The 23,287-nt window shown below is 33.6% G+C and overlaps 1 protein-coding gene across 10 annotated transcripts in view; it reads right to left on the reverse strand.

Moving 5' to 3' along the window:
- Positions 1-23,287, reverse strand: part of XRCC4 (X-ray repair cross complementing 4) — a 317,922-nt gene that overhangs the window by 159,523 nt on the left and 135,112 nt on the right. For 9 of the 10 annotated variants that reach the window (XR_013556206.2, XR_009611644.3, XR_013556174.2 and 6 more), the window contains one exon: positions 21,762-21,906. Coding sequence is in view for 3 of the 10 variants with exons in the window: in XM_060637753.3 (XP_060493736.1) it covers positions 21,762-21,906 (145 nt within the window). In the remaining 7 variants the exon portion in view is untranslated. Of the gene's footprint in view, positions 1-21,761; positions 21,907-23,287 lie in introns of those variants that run through there. The other variant, XM_078448372.1, reaches the window with a different exon arrangement.

Consider the following 23,287-nt stretch of genomic DNA (forward strand, 5'->3'; position numbering starts at 1 on the left):
AGTCTCATGGCCTCATTCAACTATAGCTATTGAACTGCAATTTTACCATGTGCCCAGGAGGCAGAGAGCTGGAAATATTTGGTGAACAGAACTAATGACTATCACAGTCACCCAAATAATTGCTCTATTATAGTTTCATGTATCTGTTTTTCCTACTTGCCTGGACTATGAAGTTGGAATCTCTGACTTAAAAGGTTCCCAACAAATTCTTTTGATTCAACCATTATACAGGAAGAGAACAGTTCAGTATAAAGTGTGATTTGGAACTTTTTCCCCTATACTACATATAATTTAAAATCCAATTGATATAATATTAAAGTTGTCAGGAACAGATACTACAATTGTTCAGATGAGTTGAGAGCCCAGAAAGAAATCAGCTGGCCATAAAATCCATGTAGAATCCATAAAATAATAAAAAAAAAAAGAACTGAATTTATTTTCCTACAGCTGTTACAATCTATCAAAGAACAAAGCATGGAACTCTGGCACTACCAATAGTATCTCCTTTACCTTTACTCTATTTGTTGCTTAAAGCTCCACATTAGGAACTGCTCAAGAATTACTGAAGAGAAACATCTACCTATACTGACTGTTCTCACTACAAAATCATAACCGTACATCCCAAATGTTTAGGACTCTCAAATCTTTAGCTCTAGACCTCACTTCTCCCAGGAACTCCAGATTCCTATATCTTGATATATCTACTTTGATGTCTGTTAAGTATTTTAAATATAATCTAGCCAAAACAGAATGTTTCAATTTTCTTCTCTGCAAACTTATAAAAAAATTTTACATATGTATGTATGTATTTTTAAAGAGAGTGCAAGTGGGGGAGGAGGCAGAGGGAGAGAAAAAGGGAATCTTAAGCAGGCTTCATGCTTAGCACAGAGCCTGACACAGTGCTCAATCTCACAACTGTGAGATCATGACCTGAACCAACATCAACAGTGGGATGCTTAACTGAACAGCTACCCAGGTGCCCCTGCAAAGCTGCTTCTTTTTCAGTCTATCCCTCGTCTGAAAACTGCACCACTCACTTAAGTTTCTCAAGCCAAAAGCATATGAATTTCAGAGGATAAACATTATTTCATCGTAATTTATTAAAAATCATAAAATAGAATTAGATGCTTTGATAATATCATTTTACCATAAGTAAATAACTTGCCATGGAGGACAATCTGCATTAAACTTAAACAGCTGGACAATGCAAGGGAAAATTAAGATGAACAAGAACTACAGTAATAACCAACACTGAACATTTACCATGTGCTTAGCACATTGTATTTGTCATCTCATTAATTTGAGTGAGGTGGGTAGCACTGCTCCCATTTTAGAAGTAAAATTGAGGCTCAGAGTGGGTAAGTAACTTGATCCAAAAATTACACAGCACCTGTCTGTTAAGATGTAGATAAATCTGTATCTAACTCCTTATTCTATGGCCTGCCCTCAGAAGATGGTTACATGGTGAGTAACGATGTAGCAGCAGCTATTACAACTATAAAATTAGTGATCTCTCTCTAAAGGGGATGTCTTTTAGATGGCAGTGTGTCTTTTAATAGAGAGAATCATACTTAGGTACAGAGTCTTGAGGTAAGAATATAATAGTTGATTGCATTTGTTAATTTTATAATGTATTAAAACTTACCTTCACCTTCAGGTAAGACTGATTTTCCATTTAAGAATGTATAGCTTTGGAGCACCTGGCTGGCTCAGTCGGTTAAGCGTCCAACTCTTGATTTAGGGTCAGGTCATGATCTCATGGTTTGCGAGTTTGAGCCCCACATGGGGATCTACACTGACAACACGGAGCCTGCTTAGGATTCTCTGTCTCCCTCTCTCTGCCCCTTCCCCACTCGCACTTGCTCTCTCTCAAAATAAATAAACATAAAAAAAAGAATGTGAGGCTTCTTCTTTCAATAAACTTATTTAATTTAAAACATAATTTAGTAGATAATTAACTCACAGTGGAAGTGTTAATAAGAAGGGGTAAACACTGTGGAAATGGGTGGTGAAACAGACACAACAAAAATCCAAATGGTGGCCTATGTATGACTACAGTTTGAGAAACTCAGGACCATTGTACTTATCTTTTTAGGTAGGCTTAAAAAAATAGTGATACCTCAGGAATGAAAAGTGTAACAGCTGGGGAACATCTCACATTAATACAAGTGTGGTGTCCCATCATTCTCTGTATAGATCACACCACATCTGAGATTATAAACAGGCTCTGGGAAAACAACTTCAATGGAACACTAGCAAACCATGTGTATTCAGTGAAAGGCAACTCCAACCAAGAGAATAACCACATGAAAAGCATGTTATATTCAGGGAATATTGATAAATTCAGGTTCTGTAGCTCACAGTAGAAAAACTCAGAGGATGTAATGGTCTCCATATTAAATGGGTTTCTATTTTATTTAGGGGTTGGGTTCTAACTAAAACTCATAGTAAGAGTCATAATGTGAAAATTACATTATCCTGAAAAATCATTACGAAAATATTACCCTGGCATGATATACTAATTTCAAGTAGTCCAGCACTATAGTTTTCCTTCCATTCTGATAAATGGCGATTTATTTTCCATCCAGCAGTAGAAAATGTAAAGTAGGTGCCTTGTGTTTAATGGCCATGTTAATGAAAAAGGTTTATTTTTAAATGTGCTATTCCAGTTATATAATGATCATAGAAACTCGACAGATGGGGGAAAGGAGATCTGTTTCCCACTTGATACCCACTCCTGGCATATGTGTGAATAGAATGTCCAGAACTATTTAAAATGTTCTTTCTCCTATGTCTCTCCCCTGCCCCTCTTTATGGTCAAAGGAGAGGAAAGAAAGTGTACATTGAATATGTATACGTTGTATGCACTTATAACATGACTCCACTCTACATGAGTGACTTTCGTGTAGAAGATTTATCTGATTCGACAAAGAAGGCAGATCTAGGGCCTTTACCATGGACATTACCAGGTGAAATGGGCTTTCCCTGACACAGTAAGCCTTTTGTTCCACAAAACATTCATGTAAAGGTTATGTGGCCGTATATTTTTTATTAGATAATCAATAAATTCCATTATAATACTAATAAATTAATTATCTGAAACAAGTGGACAAAATAAAAATGCAATACACCATCTTATTACTCAGTAAGAATACTGAGATCTTCATTTGTCTTACTTAAACATATAGCAGTTAAGCACAAATGAAATGTTTTCTTTACCAGTTTTTAGGCCTTATGTGGCACCATTTATTGCCAAAAATAAACCTCAGTAAATAAATATTATTTTCATGGTTTCCTTGAAATAGGGATATATAGGCCTATTTAGTTTTATAACATTATCTCTTAACTTCATTGGTTTGTAAAATTCACTCATGAATACAACTCCTGTATTAACCCTTACAGTCTGGAAATTTCTAGAATGTCATACATGTTGGCCCAAGTCAAAACACTTTATAAAATCAGTACTATATCTATAAAGGACTATAAAGCAAAAAGTTATTTTTTTTTCCTGTAGTCCATAAATAGAATGCCATATCTCTCTAAGCAAGAGAAACCCATTAACTTCAGATTGAAATGAAAATACATGATACATGTCCAGATGGAATATTTCCTGTGGTTGGAGCTAACAAGAACCCCTTCATCAAGAAACATTTTTGGAGACTACAGCACACCTCCCACAGTGACAATGTTTCTTAAAGTATGATTTGAAGATAGCTTACCGATTAACATACTTACCGATATGCTTAATTAAGTTTAAAATATCAAATAAATGAAGAAGTAAAATAGTATAAAATTAATGTAGTATATACCTATATACTTGAGTATATAAATATGCCAATCTGGAAAAGGAAATTTTTCCAGCCTTTCCAGAAGTCAATGCCAAGACCACCAAGTTCTGATTATCCAGCTTTTGGGGTAGGTTGATTCCTGAAGTAAGAAAAATGACTTACTCTGAGAAAGACCAAGTCTAACAAATAGCTTTCAATACTGATGAGGCTTCCAAGGTCTTTGGTAATAAGAAGACAGCAATCTTAAGTGTTTCTCAATTCATCTCTTCCTTTCCTTTCCAATCACACTCACACTTAAAATCACTATCCTTCTTCAAACTAACTCTTCCTGAACTACTGTAATATCCTCCTATCTTCACTGCTGATCTATAAACATTCCCTCCATCAAATATATGATTTCCAGGGAAATTTCTGTAAAGCACTATTCCTTATGCCATTCTTTGCCTCAAAACCTTTAACAGTTCCCAGTTGCATTCATAAAAGAAATCCAAATAAATCAGCTTAGCATTAAAGTTCCTTTGTGATCTGAGATCCATCTAATTTGCCAGCTTTATTCACATGTCTATGCACCTCATTATATGGTCACTGGTCCCCTATGTTCCAGACTCTTCCTCCATGTATTTAGTTTACTGCATTCTATTCCTCTGACAGTAACACCCTTCTTTTTAGTTAGGGGATATCTCAAGTTTCTGTAACAAAGGGATGCAAAAAGCACCATAACTCAATCAAGCTACACATTTATTTTTCTCTCACAGAATAGTCTATAGGTAGGTTGGGTATTCCTCAGCAGATATGCTGCTCTGCTCCACGAGAATGTCCAGGGGCTATGATTCTTCCTTTCTTATTTCCCTGCCATCTCCTATAATGTCCTCCTAACATGCTAGGCAGAAGATGAACTGAGAAGGAAGAAATGGAAGAATGTATACCCATTCATTTTAAGGGCAAGATCCCCAAATTGCACATATTATCTCCATTCACATCCCATTGTCAAGGACTTTGTCACATGGCCGTACTTCGCTGCCAGTGAAGTTGAGAAATGTTGCCTCTAGTTTGGCAGCCACATGCTTTGTTAAAACTTATGGATACACAGTATGTTGGAAGAGGGTTCTATTACTAAAAAAACAAAAGAAAGGGAGTCCCACAACTATACAGTCAACTAATCTTTGACAAAGCAGGAAAGAATATCTAATGGAAAAAAGATAATCTCTTCAACAAATGGTGGAGGCATCACAATTCTGGACTTCAACAAAGCTGTAATCATCAAGACAGTATGGTACTAGCACTAAAACAGGCACATAGATCAATGAAACAGAATAAAGAACCCAGAAATGGACCCACAAACTGTTGGCCAACTGATCTTCAACAAAGCAGGAAAGAATATCCAATGGACAAAAGAAAGTCTCTTCAGCAAATGGTATTGGGAAAATTGGACAGTGACATGCAGAAGAATGAACCTGGACCACTTTCTTATACCATACACAAAAATAAATTCAAAATGGATGAAAGACTTAAATGTAAGACAGAACCATCAAAATCCTAGAGGAAAAAACAGGCAGAAATTTCTATGACCTAGGCTAGAGCAACTTCTTACTAGACATGTCTCCTGAGGCAAGATAAATCAAAGCTAAAATGAACTACTGGGACCTCATCAAGATAAAAAGCTTCTGCAGAGAGAAAGAAACAATCCACAAAACTAAAAAACAACTAGCATAATGGAAGAAGATATTTTCAAAAGACATATATGGTAAAGGGTTGTATCCAAAATCTATAAAGAATTTATCAAACTCAACACTCAAAAAACAAATAATTCAGTGAGGAAGTGGGCAACAGACATGAAGAAGACAATTTTCAAAAGAAGACATCCAGATGGCTAACAGACATATGAAAAGATGCTCAACATCACTCATCATAAGGGAAATACAAATTAAAATGACAATCAGATATCATCTTATGCCTGTCAGAATGGCCAAAATTAACACTACAAAAAACAAAAGCTGTTAACAAAGATGCAGGGGAAAGGGGAACCACCTTGTACTGTTGGTGGGAATGCAAACTGGTGAAGCCATTCTTGAGAACACTATGGAGTGTCCTCAAGAAACTAAAACTAAAACTATCCTATGACCCAGATTGCACTATTAGGTATTTACCCAAAGGATACAAAAACACAGATTTGAAGGGTATGAGCAACATTATCAACAATAGCCAAACTATGGAGAGGCGCCCCCCAATGTCCATCGACTGATGAATGGATGAAGAAGATGTAATATATATACACAATGGAATATTATTCAGCCATCAGAAGGAAGAAATCTTGCCATTTGCAATGGTGTGGATAGAGCTAGAAAGTATGCTAAACAAAATAAGCCAGAGAAACACTAATACCATATGATTTCACTTATATGTGGAGTATTTAAGAAACAAAACAGGTGAACTTATGGGAAGTGGAGGGAGGGAAACAAGCTACAAGAGACTCTTAACGATAGAGAACAAACTGAGGGTTAATGGAGGGAGGTGGGTGGGAGATGCACTAGATTCATGATGGGTATTAAGGAGGGCAGATGTTGTGATGAGCACTGGGTGTTTTATGTAAGTGATAAATCACTGAATTCTACTCCTGAAACTAATATTTTACTGTATGCTAACTAAAATTTAAATTAAAAAAAATATTTATATATATGCATATATATACATATATGTCTGTATATGTGTGTGTGTATAAATACACACATATATACATATACGCGTATGTATACGTATACGTATATACGTATATATACGTGTATATGTATATGCGTGTGTGTATATACATACACACACACACACAAACAGAATAGGAATGAGGAGGCTGGCTTCAATATTCATCTCTGCAATATCTTTCTTCAGTTTATCTCTCTAGAAATATCCATTCCTCTACAAAGCCAAACTGAGCAATACCTTCTAGTCTGTCTTCTCTGACTTTATCACATCTCCCTATTTTACAGCCTGCAGATGTGATATCAACTCTCCCTCCTCTGAAATTTCATAATTCTTGTATCTATTATGGAACTTGGCACATTTTAGTCATATACATATTAAAGACAGTTTGTCACAAAAGATAAATGTGTGCTACTGATTAATCTTCCTTCATTGTTTTATATCATATACAAAGATTTTTGCAGACATAGCCTGCACCAGCCTCTTTATTCTGAATTTCTAGAAGTGGTACGTGCAGGATAAAGCACTCAATAATGCTGGTAATGATAACACGGCCTTATTCAATACACATAATTTATCCTCATTTATTATAAAAATAATATTAAAAAAAATAACATGTAAGTTTGCTCTAGAGAAATTATTATTTTTTAGGAACTGTTTAGAAATGAAATTATTATAAGATTTTTAACTAAACAAAGTATATGTCCTAAAATTTTACTAAAAATATTTTTAACAATGATGTTTAAACAAAGCATTTTGGTGCTCTTTGTCCTTTAGTAATGATTTACCAATAACAAGCAAAATCCCTGAATAATATTTATGAACTATGATATATTTTTAATTCCTTTATTTCAGTTTTTGTTTGTTGTTCTTTATCCTCATATTTTATTTTCTTCTTCCATTTGCTATCATCTCAGTTACTTGCAGAGTTTACATCTTCTTGTTTTGACATAATTAGTTTGTAGTTTCAGATAAGCTTAGAACGTGAAACGTTCGGTTCTATTGTGATGAAACATTTTATATCATTTCATGATGTTTTAATACAAACCAAATACCTTTTTAACATTTAGTTACATATCATAGTAAATGATTTAAGTTATAGAATTTCACTGTTAAAGTGTATATATTTTGAATATGGTACACCAAATAATAAAGAATACATGTACCTATTTTTCTTTCAATATTGAACAATAAATTATGAACAGGGAGTCAATTCTTTTGATTAATAACTCCTCTGACCAGTATAATGAATATTTACACATTATTCCATGTTGATAGAACACTTAAAATGCCTGAAACAATAACCATGTTCATGCCAAATTTAGAGAAATTTGATGTAAAAAAGTCTTTCGAATGTGAGCATAATATATATGAAGCATATGATAAATTCCCTTTACCTAAAACACAGAAAGATTATAACAACTTCCAATTAAAAATTATTTTAAACAGAAACTCAAGTCTGTCAGTAATTTGAAGTCTAAATGCATATAATAGCCAAAGGGAATAGTAGGAAAGGTTGTTCCCAGGGTTAGTTATAAACAAGGAAATACTTTATATAAACATCTATGTAATCTCCAATGAAACATATTATTTTGAAATTACGTTAAAACAGAACTCAAAATACATGCACTCAGAAGACTAAATCTCTGATACATTTAATCAATATGCTTTAAAAGGGCATAAGGCCATGGTTAATACTGAATATATATTTTTTTAATATTAATATTTTGTCCTTTCTGTACAGTTACAAAAATCCACTCAGGGAAACTTTATCTTAAAATATAACTGCTGATTTTATTGGCAAACCTATAATAATACCTATGATCAATCTTTACATAATTATTTTGAGCTGCAAACACAATTAATAAATCATGTTTGAAGTGCACTGACCATAATCAGTATATTCTGGAACAAGTCCAGAGGGTCATTAATCAAAACATGCGGCAAGGAAAGTGAGAGCCGCAGCCTGAACAGTTAGGTAAACACAGAGTGAAGCTAATAAAAACCTATCTTGCTTTAAAACCACCACTGTGTTTACTTTTGCAACTAAGATAAACATTATGATAAAATTAAAACTTGTATAAAAAAAAAATGAGGTTTGCTCACAATGACCAAAGTAAATATATAGCAATCGCACATTTAGTTTATGTCTCTAATTTGACACTAAGGAACTTTTAAAGTTCATTTACCAAAATTCTTCAAGAACTAGAAATTTGAATCTGATGAATTATATTCGCAAGAAAAATCAAACACACACACATACACACACACACACACAAATTTCAAATACACTGAGGTTTATACTAGAAAAAACAGCAATAAGTTCTTAGGAATTGTTAAGATACAAACATGAAAGCAGATCCTTTCTGAAAAAGTAACATGGCCAACTACCATATTTTAATTGGCAGATGGAAATGATCGAACAGTAACAAAAAATAAGTAAATAACGAGTAAGTGGAAAATTAAATCTTAAATGATTAATAATATAAGATAGAATACAAATGCATATATATGCATCTGAAATTAATCAAAGTGTTTTTAAAACATGGAACATGGTCTTCCAATTGTATTATTTTCCTCCAACATTATCTTCTTGATTGCCAAATGAAGGAGGAAAATTTGCTAGGCTAACACATAGAGAGTTAAGGGTAATCCTCAATTCCATAAGAGTTACGAGAAAAGCAAACACTCCAGGTTTGAAAAGTGCATAAACACAGTTTCCTTGCCAGGAATAGATTTCCAAGATTTAGCTGAAAACCCAGGGATAATAGTGCTTTAAAATAATGGTGCATCATATTCCTAGAGTATCCAACCTAGACAGTATTTTCATAAACATGATCTCATGTGACCTTGATATTCATATTGAAAGGCAAGCAGGAGGTCTTATTAACCCAATCTTTGCCCTCACGGAGCTTAGTTTTATTTCTACTATGTTATTGTAGAAATTTTGAACAAGCAGTTAAATCTCACTGAAACTCATCTTAATTTAACTTTTCATAAATACGGTTATAAATAGAGCCCTAATTCAGAGTTGTCGTGAGAATTAAGTTGATGGAATTTAAGTGTTTAACTCATCACCTGGTATATAGTAATCAGATACATATTAGTTATTATTTTTGAGCAGGAAAATAAAGTAGCTTAAAGGAATTTTCTTTGGAATAAGATGATTCTAGATTCAAAATCAAATTTTTGGGGCAAGTTATCTAATCTGTCTAGGTCTGAGCTTCCTGATCTATGAAATGGGCATAGTTAAATGAGATAATGCATATGAAGAATTTAGTACAGGACCTAGGACATCATAAATATTCAATTAATATTAAATATCATTATTATGTATGGATTGATCTAATAACTTATGCAAATACAAATGTCATTAACAAAAATTAAAGGGCAAATGATTGGCTGGGAAAACCAAAGATTAATATATTTAGATATAAGAAGTTCTCATAAAACAATAGGAGACAAAGACCTCCACTGAAAATCAGCTTAGGTTATGGACACATAGTAGACAAAAGATAAAATGAGAATAATTGGTAAATACCAGAAAAACTCCAGACTTCTCTAACGGTTAAATACAAAAATTAAGCAATGAGGTAGTCATCATTGATTAAATAATTAAAATGATCTTGCAATGATCAAAATGAACTGGAGAACAAAAGGCAAACACTGCTTGTGAGGGTACAGACTGTTAAAGCCTTCTGGAGGAATTCTGGCAAAACGTAACAAAAGGACTAACAAGTACATATGCCCTCTGACCTAGTAACTTCACTTTTGGGAATTCACTCTAAAATAATAATCAGTCCTATGTGCAAATTTATGTACAAGTATATATGGAACTTTTTGTAATAACACAAATGTGGATAAGGCCTAAATGTACAGTATGGGAATTGGTTAAAGAAATTATGGTATAATTTATGCAATGGAATACTAGAAATATAAAATGATGTGGAAGCAATGCATTTACTAAAGAGGAAAATGTTTATAGTTAAATTTAAAAATAGCAGGCTACATCATAAATGTTTTGCAAATAAAGTACAGAAGAGATCTGCAAATATAGAGCATCATGGTATTACTGAAAAATAAATGGATTCCTTTAGTCAGTAAGTGGATAAACTGTGGCACATCCAGACAATGAAATATTATTCAATGCTAGAAATAAATCAGCTATCGAGTCATGAAAACACATAGAGGCACCTTAAATGCATATTGTGAAGTGAAAGAAACCAATCTGAAAAGGCTACATACCGTCTGATTCCAACTATATAACATTCTAGAAAAGGCAAAACTATGAGGAAGGAAAGATGAACTGGTGAAGTACATAGGATTTTTAAGGTAGTGAAACTACTAAGTACTACAATAGTGTATACTTGTAATTATATATATATATCCAAATCTTATAGAATGTATAACAAACAGCAAGAAAGATCTCTAATGCAAACTATGGACTCTGAGCGAGAAAGGTGTGTCAGTGTAAGTTCATCAGTTTAACAACTGTATCGCTCTTTTGGGGGATGTTGATGGTGGAGGAGACTGTACATGTGTGGGGACCAGGGATACACAGGAACTCTTTGTACTTCCTGCTCAATTTTGCTGTGAACTTAAAAATACTCCTAAAAAAGTTTATTCATAAATAAATGGATCAACACTGGGCTCTTCCCCTCCTTACTATTAGGTTTTATTATTTTTTAATAACCCATGACACTGACAAGAAACATAGAAAGAAATGTATCAGAAGGCAAACAAGTTTCTTCAAAACTCCACCATAAGAAGAATCTCACTTATAGTAAATATTTTATTTCAAACTCTATTTGACCACAACTAGGTCACTATGCAGAACTGGGCTCTCTAGGACCCTGAAAAGCTTTGAAAGACATAACTTCACTTTAGTAAGTAGGGAAGACTGACGTATGCAATCATTACTCTAAACAAAAGTGCATGTATTGTGCAATTTCATCCAGGATGATGCTGTAAGATTCTAGAATTAAAAAGGAAAGAACTGAGCTTTCCTGGGTCCAGAAAGACCATGTGTTAGATGAACTATCTCAGTGGTGGCTGTGTTAGTACCTAAACCCACTCAACGAGGTATGAAAATACTGTGCTAAAATATGCTGCATCTTTTGCTGGTCCCTGTAGCTATGTAGACTTTAATAAGATTGTATAACCTTGGCCAACTAAACCATAAACTTAATCTGAAGAGGGTGTTTGCTGATCTACCACCTACCACTAATCTAAATTATTACAGCTACACAATTACTTAGTGGGACCACTATAGGTTGACTCAGAACACACAGTTAAAATTTTTCACTACAGTCCAAGGAGCAACATCTGTGAAAAGTTATAATTTAGTAATATTTTTAAGGTTGTTTGGAACATGTTAGAACCCTTTGTTTTCAGAAGATACTCGTCACATAGAAGCCTAAAGCATATCTGACCCTTGCATGACATGTGTGAACCTATATATTTTTACTTGTCAGCATGCAGAAACAAAGACTATATAAAAGTATCTAAGGACTACACAAATATTTATTTGTATTTTTGGACCAAATTTTTTTAATGCTTTTACCCTGCAGGTGAGATAATGTTGAACTGCTCCTTTTACGGATATAAAAATGTGTTCTAATCACTAGAAATCTCTTAGAAAATGATCCTGCTGCTCCCAGCAGGTCCATATGTTGGACAAGCAGTATGTTTCCAAGGTAGGAGGATTGTGGGGAGTGGCAGAAGAAAGTCCCACATATGCACCAATTTTCCTGTGAAGTCCCCCACTATTTTTTTCTTGAGATACACTCAATGGCTAACATTCTATAATTATCGTTTAAGGTTCTTATATTTCTAAAATCATTGATTTGGGGGAATTTTGAGAGTTCATAACCCAAACTAGGGCCCTGCAAAATATTATTCCTTGGACTGTTAACTGTTGCTAAACCATTTTGGGGAGGGGAGAGGCAGATTGCACGAGGGTGCTATGCTTAAGTACATTTCAAAGGTGACTACAACATCAAATGAATTATTTACTATGGGTTTCTCAGAGCCTTTAAAAAATGTATCTCCAAGTTCTGTGGGTTGGATCACATGGAAGTGTGGAAGCTGTGGCAGACAGCCATTTAAAAACTTATTTGAATCTGGAACCTCTTACAGATTACCTGTTAAGATCTCCTTTAGATATTCTACAGAATGAAGTCTGTTAGTGTTACTGTAAAGAATAAATTATGGACTCATCATCAACTAAATTCAATACACATCTTGAATTTCTTCCCACCAAATCTCAGAGATAGAGGCTTTTTGTTCTATCTGATCCATACATTTAGCTCTTGTGACCACAGGGACTAATATTTTTTTTCTAGTTAAGGACCGCTTAAAGAGTTCAAAGTTAATTTAGCAGTTGCTTCTGATAAGAACAATAAGTACTTTTTATTCCAGTTCTGGTAACAAGGTCTGTACGGTGTATCCTTGTGTTTGATGCCCTGTCTAGATCTCCAGCATAATCCTCACTTGGTTGCATATGGGTCTGGTTCTTCCTGGTCACCTCTCCTTAGGGTTAGAGCCTTGATTCTTAGGCAAAGTTTTCATTTCTAGGTCCCTTGTTCAGATTCTAACTTCATTATCTTTTAAAACCAGTTTGCTTTCAAGAAAGAAAATCTATAGAGTTAAGAAAGAGAACACCTAGAAAAAGGTTAAGCAGAATTGGGGAAAAAAGAGGTTGAAACAGCTCAAGATGTGACAAGCATTAAAGTATTAATTAAATAATCTAATCTGACAATTTTGTTCATTGATTGATTTAATTCACTTGTTGCTAATTTCAGTAAGACTGATACACTGACTCAATGTTGCCAAATAAGTAAATAATGAATGAAATACTTAATCCATTTGTTAAGGTCATCCCACAAGTCTACCTGGTCATCAGTGACTTCAAGGCATACCAACAGAATGCTATTAAAAGACTTTAATTACATTCACTCTTTCAGGATGTTGGAAGAATTAAGAGCTCCTAAATTTTAAAGAATTTTAAATGAAACATTCTTCCTTGTTTATTATGTTGTATTATAAAGCATGACCTCATTAAAAATTTAAGCTCAGTACCTAATAAAGCCTGAACATGGTGACATTTCATTTAGATACATATCGTGCCCTTATATATTTATAGAGTAATTTCACAATATTTTTGTTTACACTATTTTACCTGATATTAATAAAGTATGTAAATATGAAAGTAATTTTATAATTTCTGTGGTCTTTTACAGCTGGTTCATTTTAATACACAGGATTAAAAAGTCACACCAAGCAACTCTATAAATCACAATTTCAACTGATGTAAGATAGTAAATAGCAAGTAATGTACAGCATATGGTTATGTTGAATAATAACTCTTAAGTGTTGATGCTAGTTGACAGAACAGGATGAATGTACCCCAAGAATAATCATATTGTGTGGATTAGTCACACTAAAATTTTTTTAATGAATATTTATCAATATATAACACATTCAAGGATTTCAGAGTTTTACCAGAAGTAGGAACTCTTCAAAGATCTAAAAATATTCCTGAAAAAAAGTATTAATATTTACCATAAAAAGGCAAAATAGCAGTACAATCCTGCACCTCAGGACTGCTAACACATGCCAATTTAAGCTATTATCCCTGGGAGCACTCTACATAAGTTTCGGTATGTTTTCAATTTTCTAGTTTCCTGTGTTTCAAGAGAATGAAAGTTGTTATTGGGAATCCAAAATTGTGCAACATTAAGCAGTTTGAAAGTAGCGTTAAAAAAGAAGAAAAAGAAATTAAGTACAATAGCTTTAGATAATTTTAAGTGATCATATCTAAGAAGATGTAATAAGGATGAAAATATCAGAGTTTTCTAGTCAATATGGTACTTTATAACTCTTATGAGCATGAGTTTAAAACCAGTATTAAAAAGTAGGGAAAACCGAAGAAAAGTCTCCTGTGATATGAGAAACAAAAATGCTAATATGTATACAAGGAAAGGATGAATTTTTATTAAGAAGCTCACAGCCAGCTTGGCTTGGCCTCTGAGCAGTCCTGTCTCCTCACACTTCCTCCCTTCTGGCTCCCTCCATGCCATCGCTTATGCATTACACCTGGGTCATGCTCACAGGCTGTTACCTCTGGATTTTAAGCACTCTGCTCTCTACTCCACCATTGCATTCCTCTTTATCCTTCAGATTAGAGCTCAAATGATTCCTCAAGCCACAAGCTCCCCTTGCCATGTTTCCCCTAAATCCTGAAATACTTCAAAAGTTTGCAATTATATATTGATTTAATGATATAATTAACGCTTGTCTTCTCTCATATAGACTAAGCTTTATGAGATCAGGGCCTCTCTCAGTAGTATGTCCCTAGTGCTCTGTAAAATGAAGGAAGGGTGAATGAATGAATGAATGGGTGAGTGAGTGTATGAATGAGGGAAAACAACAGAATTCTTTTCTTCTCAACAAACAGTATCTACTGTGTATTTCTATTGTCAATGTAAAATCATGTAATAGTCATACAATGAATATAAACCACTGAGGCTACCGCAGAGAATACAGAGGAAATAACATTGGGAGGGACTTACAAAAACAACTGAAAGCCAGCATATTCTTAGCACTGAAAACAAGTAATGAAGTCAAACTTCCCAGGTAAATTTAATGCTATATAATGGTTAAAATGCTATGGTAATGTAAACTATAAACCAAACTTTCTGTGCAATTTTTCTTCACTGAGAAGTATAAAAAATTATACAATACATTCATTCTCAGTTTAACTTTTTTCTAATTAAACATGGCTAAGAATACAAAGAAAAACAATATGGTAGAATAACTTTGTTTACATATAAAATTCATTAACTATTCAGAATTTTGAAAACTTTTGATACTGGTCATCTAGGAGTTACCTCTATTGAATGTCCATAGAACATACACTTAAGGAGATGTACAACCAAATATTTCATGTACTTTTACCATGTAGTACAGGTTTATAAGCAGGCAATACTTATGTTAGCAGAGTAAAGTGCAAGAAAACACCATTGGTCAAACAACTGCATTACCTATAGTGACTGGTTGATGCAGAACCAACAGTTTAATTTAGTAACAATAACAGTAACAGTAATAGGATGATAATAATAAACTGGTTTTATGGCTAAATTTAGCAATTGGAATTACTCATGCATGAAAAGACAGTCTCTCACTCTTTTATGAAAAATGGAGAATGTGTTATTTAATGATCCACAAAATAATTGTTTAAAATCACTCACTGTGTGACCTTGGATCAGTTACTTAAATTTTCTGTACCTTTGTGCAACAGAGTTTTTGCATTATGTGACAGAATTTGGTTAATGATTCCATAGTACATAGCTCCCACTTGACACGGTATTATTATTTTTTTAGAGTAAACTCAAGGACTTAGAAAATTACATTTGTCTTGGTTTACAAAATATTTTGAAGATATTGGGAGTGACACATTTTTTTTTTAGAACTTTCAAAACATACCACAATACTTAATTATAAAAGCTGTGACCATTACAAATGCCATTATAGCTTACTATTTTTTAATAGTTGATATTTTCTTATATGGCTAAATAATTATTTTCACATAAGGATGGATTTTTACTTTGATACAGCGATAACATTAGATAATCTGTTGAGAAATTATCTTCATTATAGGTTTTACATTTACTGACAAATTAATATGCTAACTTTTCCTGTGTGAAAGTTATCTAGCTGTTCACTAATCATGCTGCTATTCACTCATTAAATGGTGTTTTAGAGCCCAGACACTGAGAAGTCACCTTTGCTTTGCCTGGTTCTTTATACCCGTCTGAAGAAAAACCTGCTGTGTTTCTATCTAGAAAGGAGCTAAGAGAGGGTTAGAATTAAGAAATTGAACAGACTTGAGTCATCTTTATGTGGTTTCACTATTTAGTTTTATCTTATTCCTGAAATTTTATTAATATATATATATATAGAGAGAGAGAGAGAGATTTTTTTTTTTTTTTTTTTTAATCAAAAGCAAATACGGTGCCTGGGTGGCTCAGTCAGTTAAGCGTCTGACTTTGGCTCAGGTCATGATCTCATGGTTTGTGAGTTCAAGCCCCACATCAGGCTCTGTGCTTACAGCTTGGAGCCTGGAGCCTGCTTCAGATTCTGTGTCTCCCTCTCTCTCTGCCCCCCACCTTTGCACTCTCTCTCTCAAAAATAAATAAACATTTAAAATTAAAAAAAAAAAAAGCAAATATATGAGGCTTGACTTCACTTTTCCATGTTTAGTATAACATAAACAGTATACTTTAATATTATCTTGTAGAAGATGGTAAACATTTCCATAGTACCTCTCACTCACATTTTCTGATAAAAACTATATTGTGTATTTTACTATTTAGTATTTTTATTGGTACAAATAACTTTACTACAAAGTCTTCTTTTGTAGACTTCTGTAGACTTATTATGTATTTAATATTCATAATGTGCCCATAAATTTTAAAAGTTTATTTACAAATTGATTTACTTCTCTCAGTTGAAAAATAATGCAATTGGTATCAAACACAGCTAAATTACAATTTCATAACTTTCTAAACACCTTTTTCTCTGACAACTTCACATGTACATTAGTTAATGCAGATGTGGGTATTTACTACTGAGGGCTGAAAAGAAAGTGGCCCCTAATTCTAAACTTCTTGTGTCCTAAACCCTCTTTGAAAAATTCTAGGGCCTCTACTCCTTTCAAATATTCCCACTGGGCATGTTCCACATTTATTCCTTGACTTCCCTTGGTTTCTCCTGGTCTGCCTTTCAAAACCAAAGTGGAGGAAGGGATGATCATAGGTACTCCGACTTAATTTAAAATTTTATTATGTCTACTGGAGTTTATGCAAGTCATTTCCTCTTTCTGGAACTTAGTTTTCTATTTGCAAAATGAAAGGATCAAACCAGATGATCTGTAAACTTCCCCACTATCTATAATTTTATTATGCTTTTAACTATGCACTACTTTCAAATCATAAATATGAGTTAGCAATAAATTATTTACACATTTATTAGGTATTAGCAATTAAAATTCATGAAAAAAGGGGGGGCACCTGGGTGACTCATGGTTCATGAGTCGAAGCCCCATGTCAGGCTCTGTGCTGACAGCTCAGAGCCCAGAGCCTGCTTCAGATTCTGTCTCTCTCCCTCTTTCTGCCTCACCCTGCTTGAGCTCTGTCTCTCTATCTCTCAAAAATGAATACACATTAAAAAATTTTTTTAAATTCATGAAAAAAGTAAGGTTAAAAAATGCAGGATGTTGATGAATGAGAATATTACTTTTTAAATTGATGTATTTATAAGTATTTCACGTAAAATTTTTAGTGTATTTCTAAATACCATGGGTTACTCTGTACTCTTAAAAAAACTAAATACTAATGTATGCTAACCTGTGTATATACTAATCTATACTAATACTAATCCATAACACAAAATCATGGTAACTTTTAAACTTATTTAAGCATTTATTGTGATATTGTCATTGGTATAGTGGCAAGGTATGAGAGAAGAGAGAGATACAAAATATATAAGAATTGTGATAAATTTTTTATATGTGACCTCTCATTTACATCTTACACAAACCCTACAAGGTAGATATTAATTTACCCTTCTTACAGATGAAAACAACTCAGACACAGACTTATATAATTATTTTTCCAGAGCAGTACAACCAATATTTTGTTGCAAAGCCCATGCTTGGTCCACTGCCTGAAGGGGCTTATAATCTACTGAGAAACAGGAATATACACAATTAATCTTGTGACTGCAAGAACAGAGTGAGGGGATAACACCAGCCTTAAGGTTCTAGATTGGAATCTTTAGAATTATACTCAAAATTTTTAAGTTATATCCTAAGTGGGAGTGGTTTTAGGGCATTTTATGTGAAATCTGAGATCTACGTTTGATCTGTGTTAGAGAGGTATCTTTAGAACTAATGGATGTGGTCTCTAATCCCATTTCACCAGCATGGCAATATTAGAAAGTCAGAATATGTTACTTGTGTATCATATTTAAGTTGTGTTCATGGTTAAAAAGTATAATAACCTAGTTCCTTATGAGTGAATAAGACAGCATTAGGAAGTGGTAATTTTAACTTAGGTAGTAGTTTTAATTTAAAAACATATGGGGCGCCTGAGTGGCTCAGTTGGTTAAGCGTCCGACTTCGGCTCAGGTCACGATCTCGCGGTATGTGAGTTCGAGCCCCGCGTCGGGCTCTGTGCTGACTGCTCAGAGCCTGGAGCCTGTTTCAGATTCTGTGTCTCCCTCTCTCTCTGACCCTCCCCCATTCATGCTCTGTCTCTCTCTGTCTCAAAAATAAATAAATGTTAAAAAAAAATTTTTTTTAAAAATAAAAACATAAAATAAGGGTTAATCATCACTATTTGAGAATGAGTTATTTTAAGTTTTCTTTACAGTTAATAGCTTGTTTTTTGTTTTGTTTGTTTTGTTTCATTGAAGCTTTCTACTGTTTTTGATTAAAAAAAATGGGAAAGAAAGAGCACTTTCAACTTTAAGAGCCATAAAATTTGTCTTCTGTATTCAAAATGGAAAAAAAAAACCCAAATGTATAAAAAAATAAAATTAAATAACAAAATATATACTTTTTCTCTCTGCTTTACTTGGGCAGAGCAAGAGGAATTGTAGAGCAGGGTATCAACCACTGAACATCTGATTGATAAGTGTTACACTAAATTTTCTTCAATCTTTAAAATTCTTCCTGACATCTAACATATGTTTTCCATTTCTTCCTAGGACCAGTTGAGCCTTAAGGTCCAAAGTAATAAAATTAGCAGACAATTCAAAGAAGCTGATATGGTTTTATATCAACTTTTAAAGTAGTGAAAATATACAAAATAAGTACTAACATGATTATCAAAATATAGAAAAGGAACACATGAATTGCATATAATTGGTAGAAGCAAACACATTGCCTTTATCAAAAATCCTAAATAACATATTTAGTCTTGATTCAGATCTAAACTTCTTTCATCTCTGTACCATGTGTACTGGAAACCTGTTCAAGCAATATCATGTAATCAGAAAATGTTAGTAACCTCAAAACCTTGTATATGCTTCACACGCAGAATGAAAAGAACTAAGGTGCAGCTCTCTAACATAAAACCAGTACATTTCATTCTTCCCCCAGACCCTGAAATCTTCATCAGACAAAACAACTGAATCAAAAGTTCCATGAAGACAGAGGCTGTTTTCTACTCTCCTGAATCCCCAACATCTAGTTTCTGTCTAGCACACAACTGATACTCATTGCTCATTTGCCTACAGAGTGACTGAATGAAGTACAGAGCTTGAATACTTCAAACTGCTTGTAATTTTATTTTTTCCTATAATGATCTATAGGAATAGTCTGGCTACTCTAATATTTGCAAATTGGAAATATTTTTGGTTCATTATTTAAAAGAAATAATACATGGGTGGCTCAGTTGCTTAAGCGTCTGACTCTTTGATTTCAGCTTAGGCGGTGATCTCACAGTTGTGAAATCAAGTCCCACATTGGGCTCCACATTGACTGTAGAGCCTGCTTAAGATTCTCTCTCCCTCTCCTTCTGCCCCCTCCCCGGCTCATGCTCTCTCTCTCTCTCTCTCAAAATAATAATAATAATAATAATAATAATAATAATAATAATGATGATAAATAAAAGAGATAATACAATACCTTTGAATTCTATGAAGCCAGAGGTTTATGAGCTAATGAATAAATTCAGAAGCTGAGTACAAACCAGTAAGAGTTTAATGTACACTGGGTTTCTGTATGTATTGTCTGGAGACATAAGGGTATAAAGACCTAACGCATTTTCAATACCAGTAAATCAGGCCAATGGTGGAGAGAATAAAAACCCAATGATAAATAGACAAACAAAACAATTTCACTCTTAACTGTACAATGCTTACTTTTATACCATAAACTCAAAAACTCCCTTCTGTCAGGCTGTCAGTTTCCTGAAGGCTTGGACTGTGTCTGTCTTGGCATCCTCAATGTCTACCACAAAACTCTAAAACTTTTTGCTCTCAGGAACAAAAACTTTTATACTTTTAAAAGTGTAAAAAAAAAAAAAACTTTTCCACTTTTGAAAGTTCTTGAGAATCTCAAGAGCTTTTGTTTATATGTATTATATTTATCATATTCAAAATTAAAAACCCAGAACATTTTTAAATCTTTATTAATTCATTAAAAAAAAAATAAACCTAGTATATGTCAACATGAATATGATATTCTTTATGAAAGATCATTATATTTCAACAAAAAATCTTGTGAGGGCTATGTTTATACTTTGTAAACCTGTTTCATGGCTGGCCTGAATGAAAAGAGTTGGATTCTCCTAAGCTTCCACATTTAATCAGATGTGACATGTTATTCTAAGTGAAATATATGAAGAGACTGGCTTCACACAGGTATGGAACTGAAGAAGAGATGAGCTTGGGGACTGCCCTAGGGGGTCATCATTCCACACTGTGAAACCACTGATCTGTAATATCATTTGTCATATGGCTATTGTTCATTAACTATTTGCTAAATTAATAAAAAGTTTAGGGAAAAAGAAATAAACTCTCAGGGCATAGAGATAGAGATAGAGATAGAGATAGAGATAGAGATAGAGATAGAGAGATACACAAATGATTGGTACATTCATTTAGGATTCAACTGATAATTATTCTTTATAAATGCTATTTTGCTGAAATAAAATGTTAATTATCCCAACTCCTCAATTCACTACAACTAAATTGGGATGCTTATCAAAAGAGGGTATCTGAATGAAAGAGTGAAAATCTGTAAAAATAAAGCATGTAATCAAAATTTTAATAGAGAGATAGAGATGACTAGGAAGAGACATTGCCCTTGAAAAAACTCCAAGCATAACCAAATCAGGTAGCTAATTCAAATGCTATATGAGTCTGCTTAAAGCAGTAAATCAGATTGAAACACTACTGAACACAAGCTGGATTCTAATATTTTTAGTGTCTACATGCCATTTCTAATTAATCTATAAAAACCACAAGAAAAAACATTTTGATTATATTTTTAGCACTTCTGCTTTCAATATTAATAGGAATTAACCAAATACCTGAGAAAAGACACTGATTTGAACATTTTACAATTTCCAAAATTACAATTTTTGTTGTTTAAAAACAGCCTTAAGTAAATTCAGATTTTTAAGTAAATAAAATTCTTGAGATCAGGTATTAGATTTTTAAAATAATATCTCATCATGTGGCAATGAATAAATAAATAAAATTACTTACTTTTCCTTTTCTTGAGGCTGAGTCACCTGAGAAGCCATTTTAGGTTCTGTTCCAAGATTTTTTTGCATCCGCTGCCTCCTCTTTCTACTTGGTGCAATATCAGTGACATCAGGACTTGAAATGATGGAATCATCTCTAGAAGTAGCTAAAATAAAATGATATGAAAATGTGACCCAATGAAAATATGCATATAATTTGTAAGAACTTGCTGCTTTAGCACTGATATGAAGTGGCACAATTAAAATATGGCACAACTCCTTTTTTTGTTTTAATTCATGAAGATTTGGTAAAGCGAACAAGCTAGATTGTAATACTTTAATATAAAACATAAAGTTTACTGTATACATGGAATAACTTGATCAAAACGGTCTCTGCCTATCTTGCACAGCAACCTTCCCAAATACATGATAGGCAGTTTGATCTCTCAGTGCTGGAATTAGATAGAAGTGCCTTAGAGGCACCTCTAAAAGGCGTCTGGGGGGAAAACACTGCTATAGGAATAGGATAAATCAAATTGATAGTAAACAGTAATTATGAACAGGAATGGGGACTTTTGCTAGTGATCCAGAGATAATTTCATACTCTTCAGCCAACCGTGGGGGATAAGCACAAGAGAAATGTAAGAAAACTCAAACAAATGTCTCTACTGAAGCTAACCCATTAAACTACCCCTAAAAGTACTTATACACCTGAAACAGAAGCAAGAAAAGAAACATGTTTGATTTATATTCTTTATTCTCTATAAACAACTTAGTTCCAAAGAGCTTTAGGGAAGTTCAGAATTCTTTCATCTAATATAGTATACTCCATTCTAATACATATTTATATAAAAGAGCCCCTTTGCCATTGGTAAATAATGAACAATATCAACGTAATTTAGACTTTGGGTATCTTGCTGCTTCATAGGATTTTCTTCTAGCATGTTGACATTTTATAGTGATCAGAAGCAAGTTTTCATCCCAATTAAAGAGAAAGTCTTAACAACGTGTAAAGTCCTAAAAAAGTGCAAATGAGCGGCTAAAAATCCTGTACAGGTCAATTCCTTTAGTATACATAGGGGCTAGTTTAGTGGATTCAAGAACCCTACACTTTACAACAGTTAAGCTTTCTGTTCAAGAAAGAAGCTGTGAACATGTTTCTCCCTGTAGCTTGAATCAGATGTTCAATTTTGATGAAAAGTACTGGAATCAAATGCACTCAGTAACTGCCATCTCCTTGATTTGAGGGGAAATGTGATGCAAATGGTTAGTTGACTGTGATGTTAGGTGAAAATGTTGGCAGAGAGTTAGTGGAGTTAATATTTTCATTAGGTTTGTAACCAAAGAACTAACAACAACAATGTAAAGCTGCATAGGTTTTGAGTGGTATGCCTAAAATTAATTTCCCCCATAAGCTCATTTTCAGTGCACAATTCTGCAGAATGAGTGGTTTATCAGGCACACATGTATCATATTCTAGAAGAAAAGTCTGTATTTTGAGTTCTCACTTGGTGTACCCCATGCTTCTCTGAGTGGCCTGAAATTACT

The sequence above is a fragment of the Panthera onca genome, chromosome A1, assembly GCF_046562875.1.
Source record: "Panthera onca isolate mPanOnc1 chromosome A1, mPanOnc1 haplotype 2, whole genome shotgun sequence".
NCBI lineage: Eukaryota > Metazoa > Chordata > Mammalia > Carnivora > Felidae > Panthera > Panthera onca.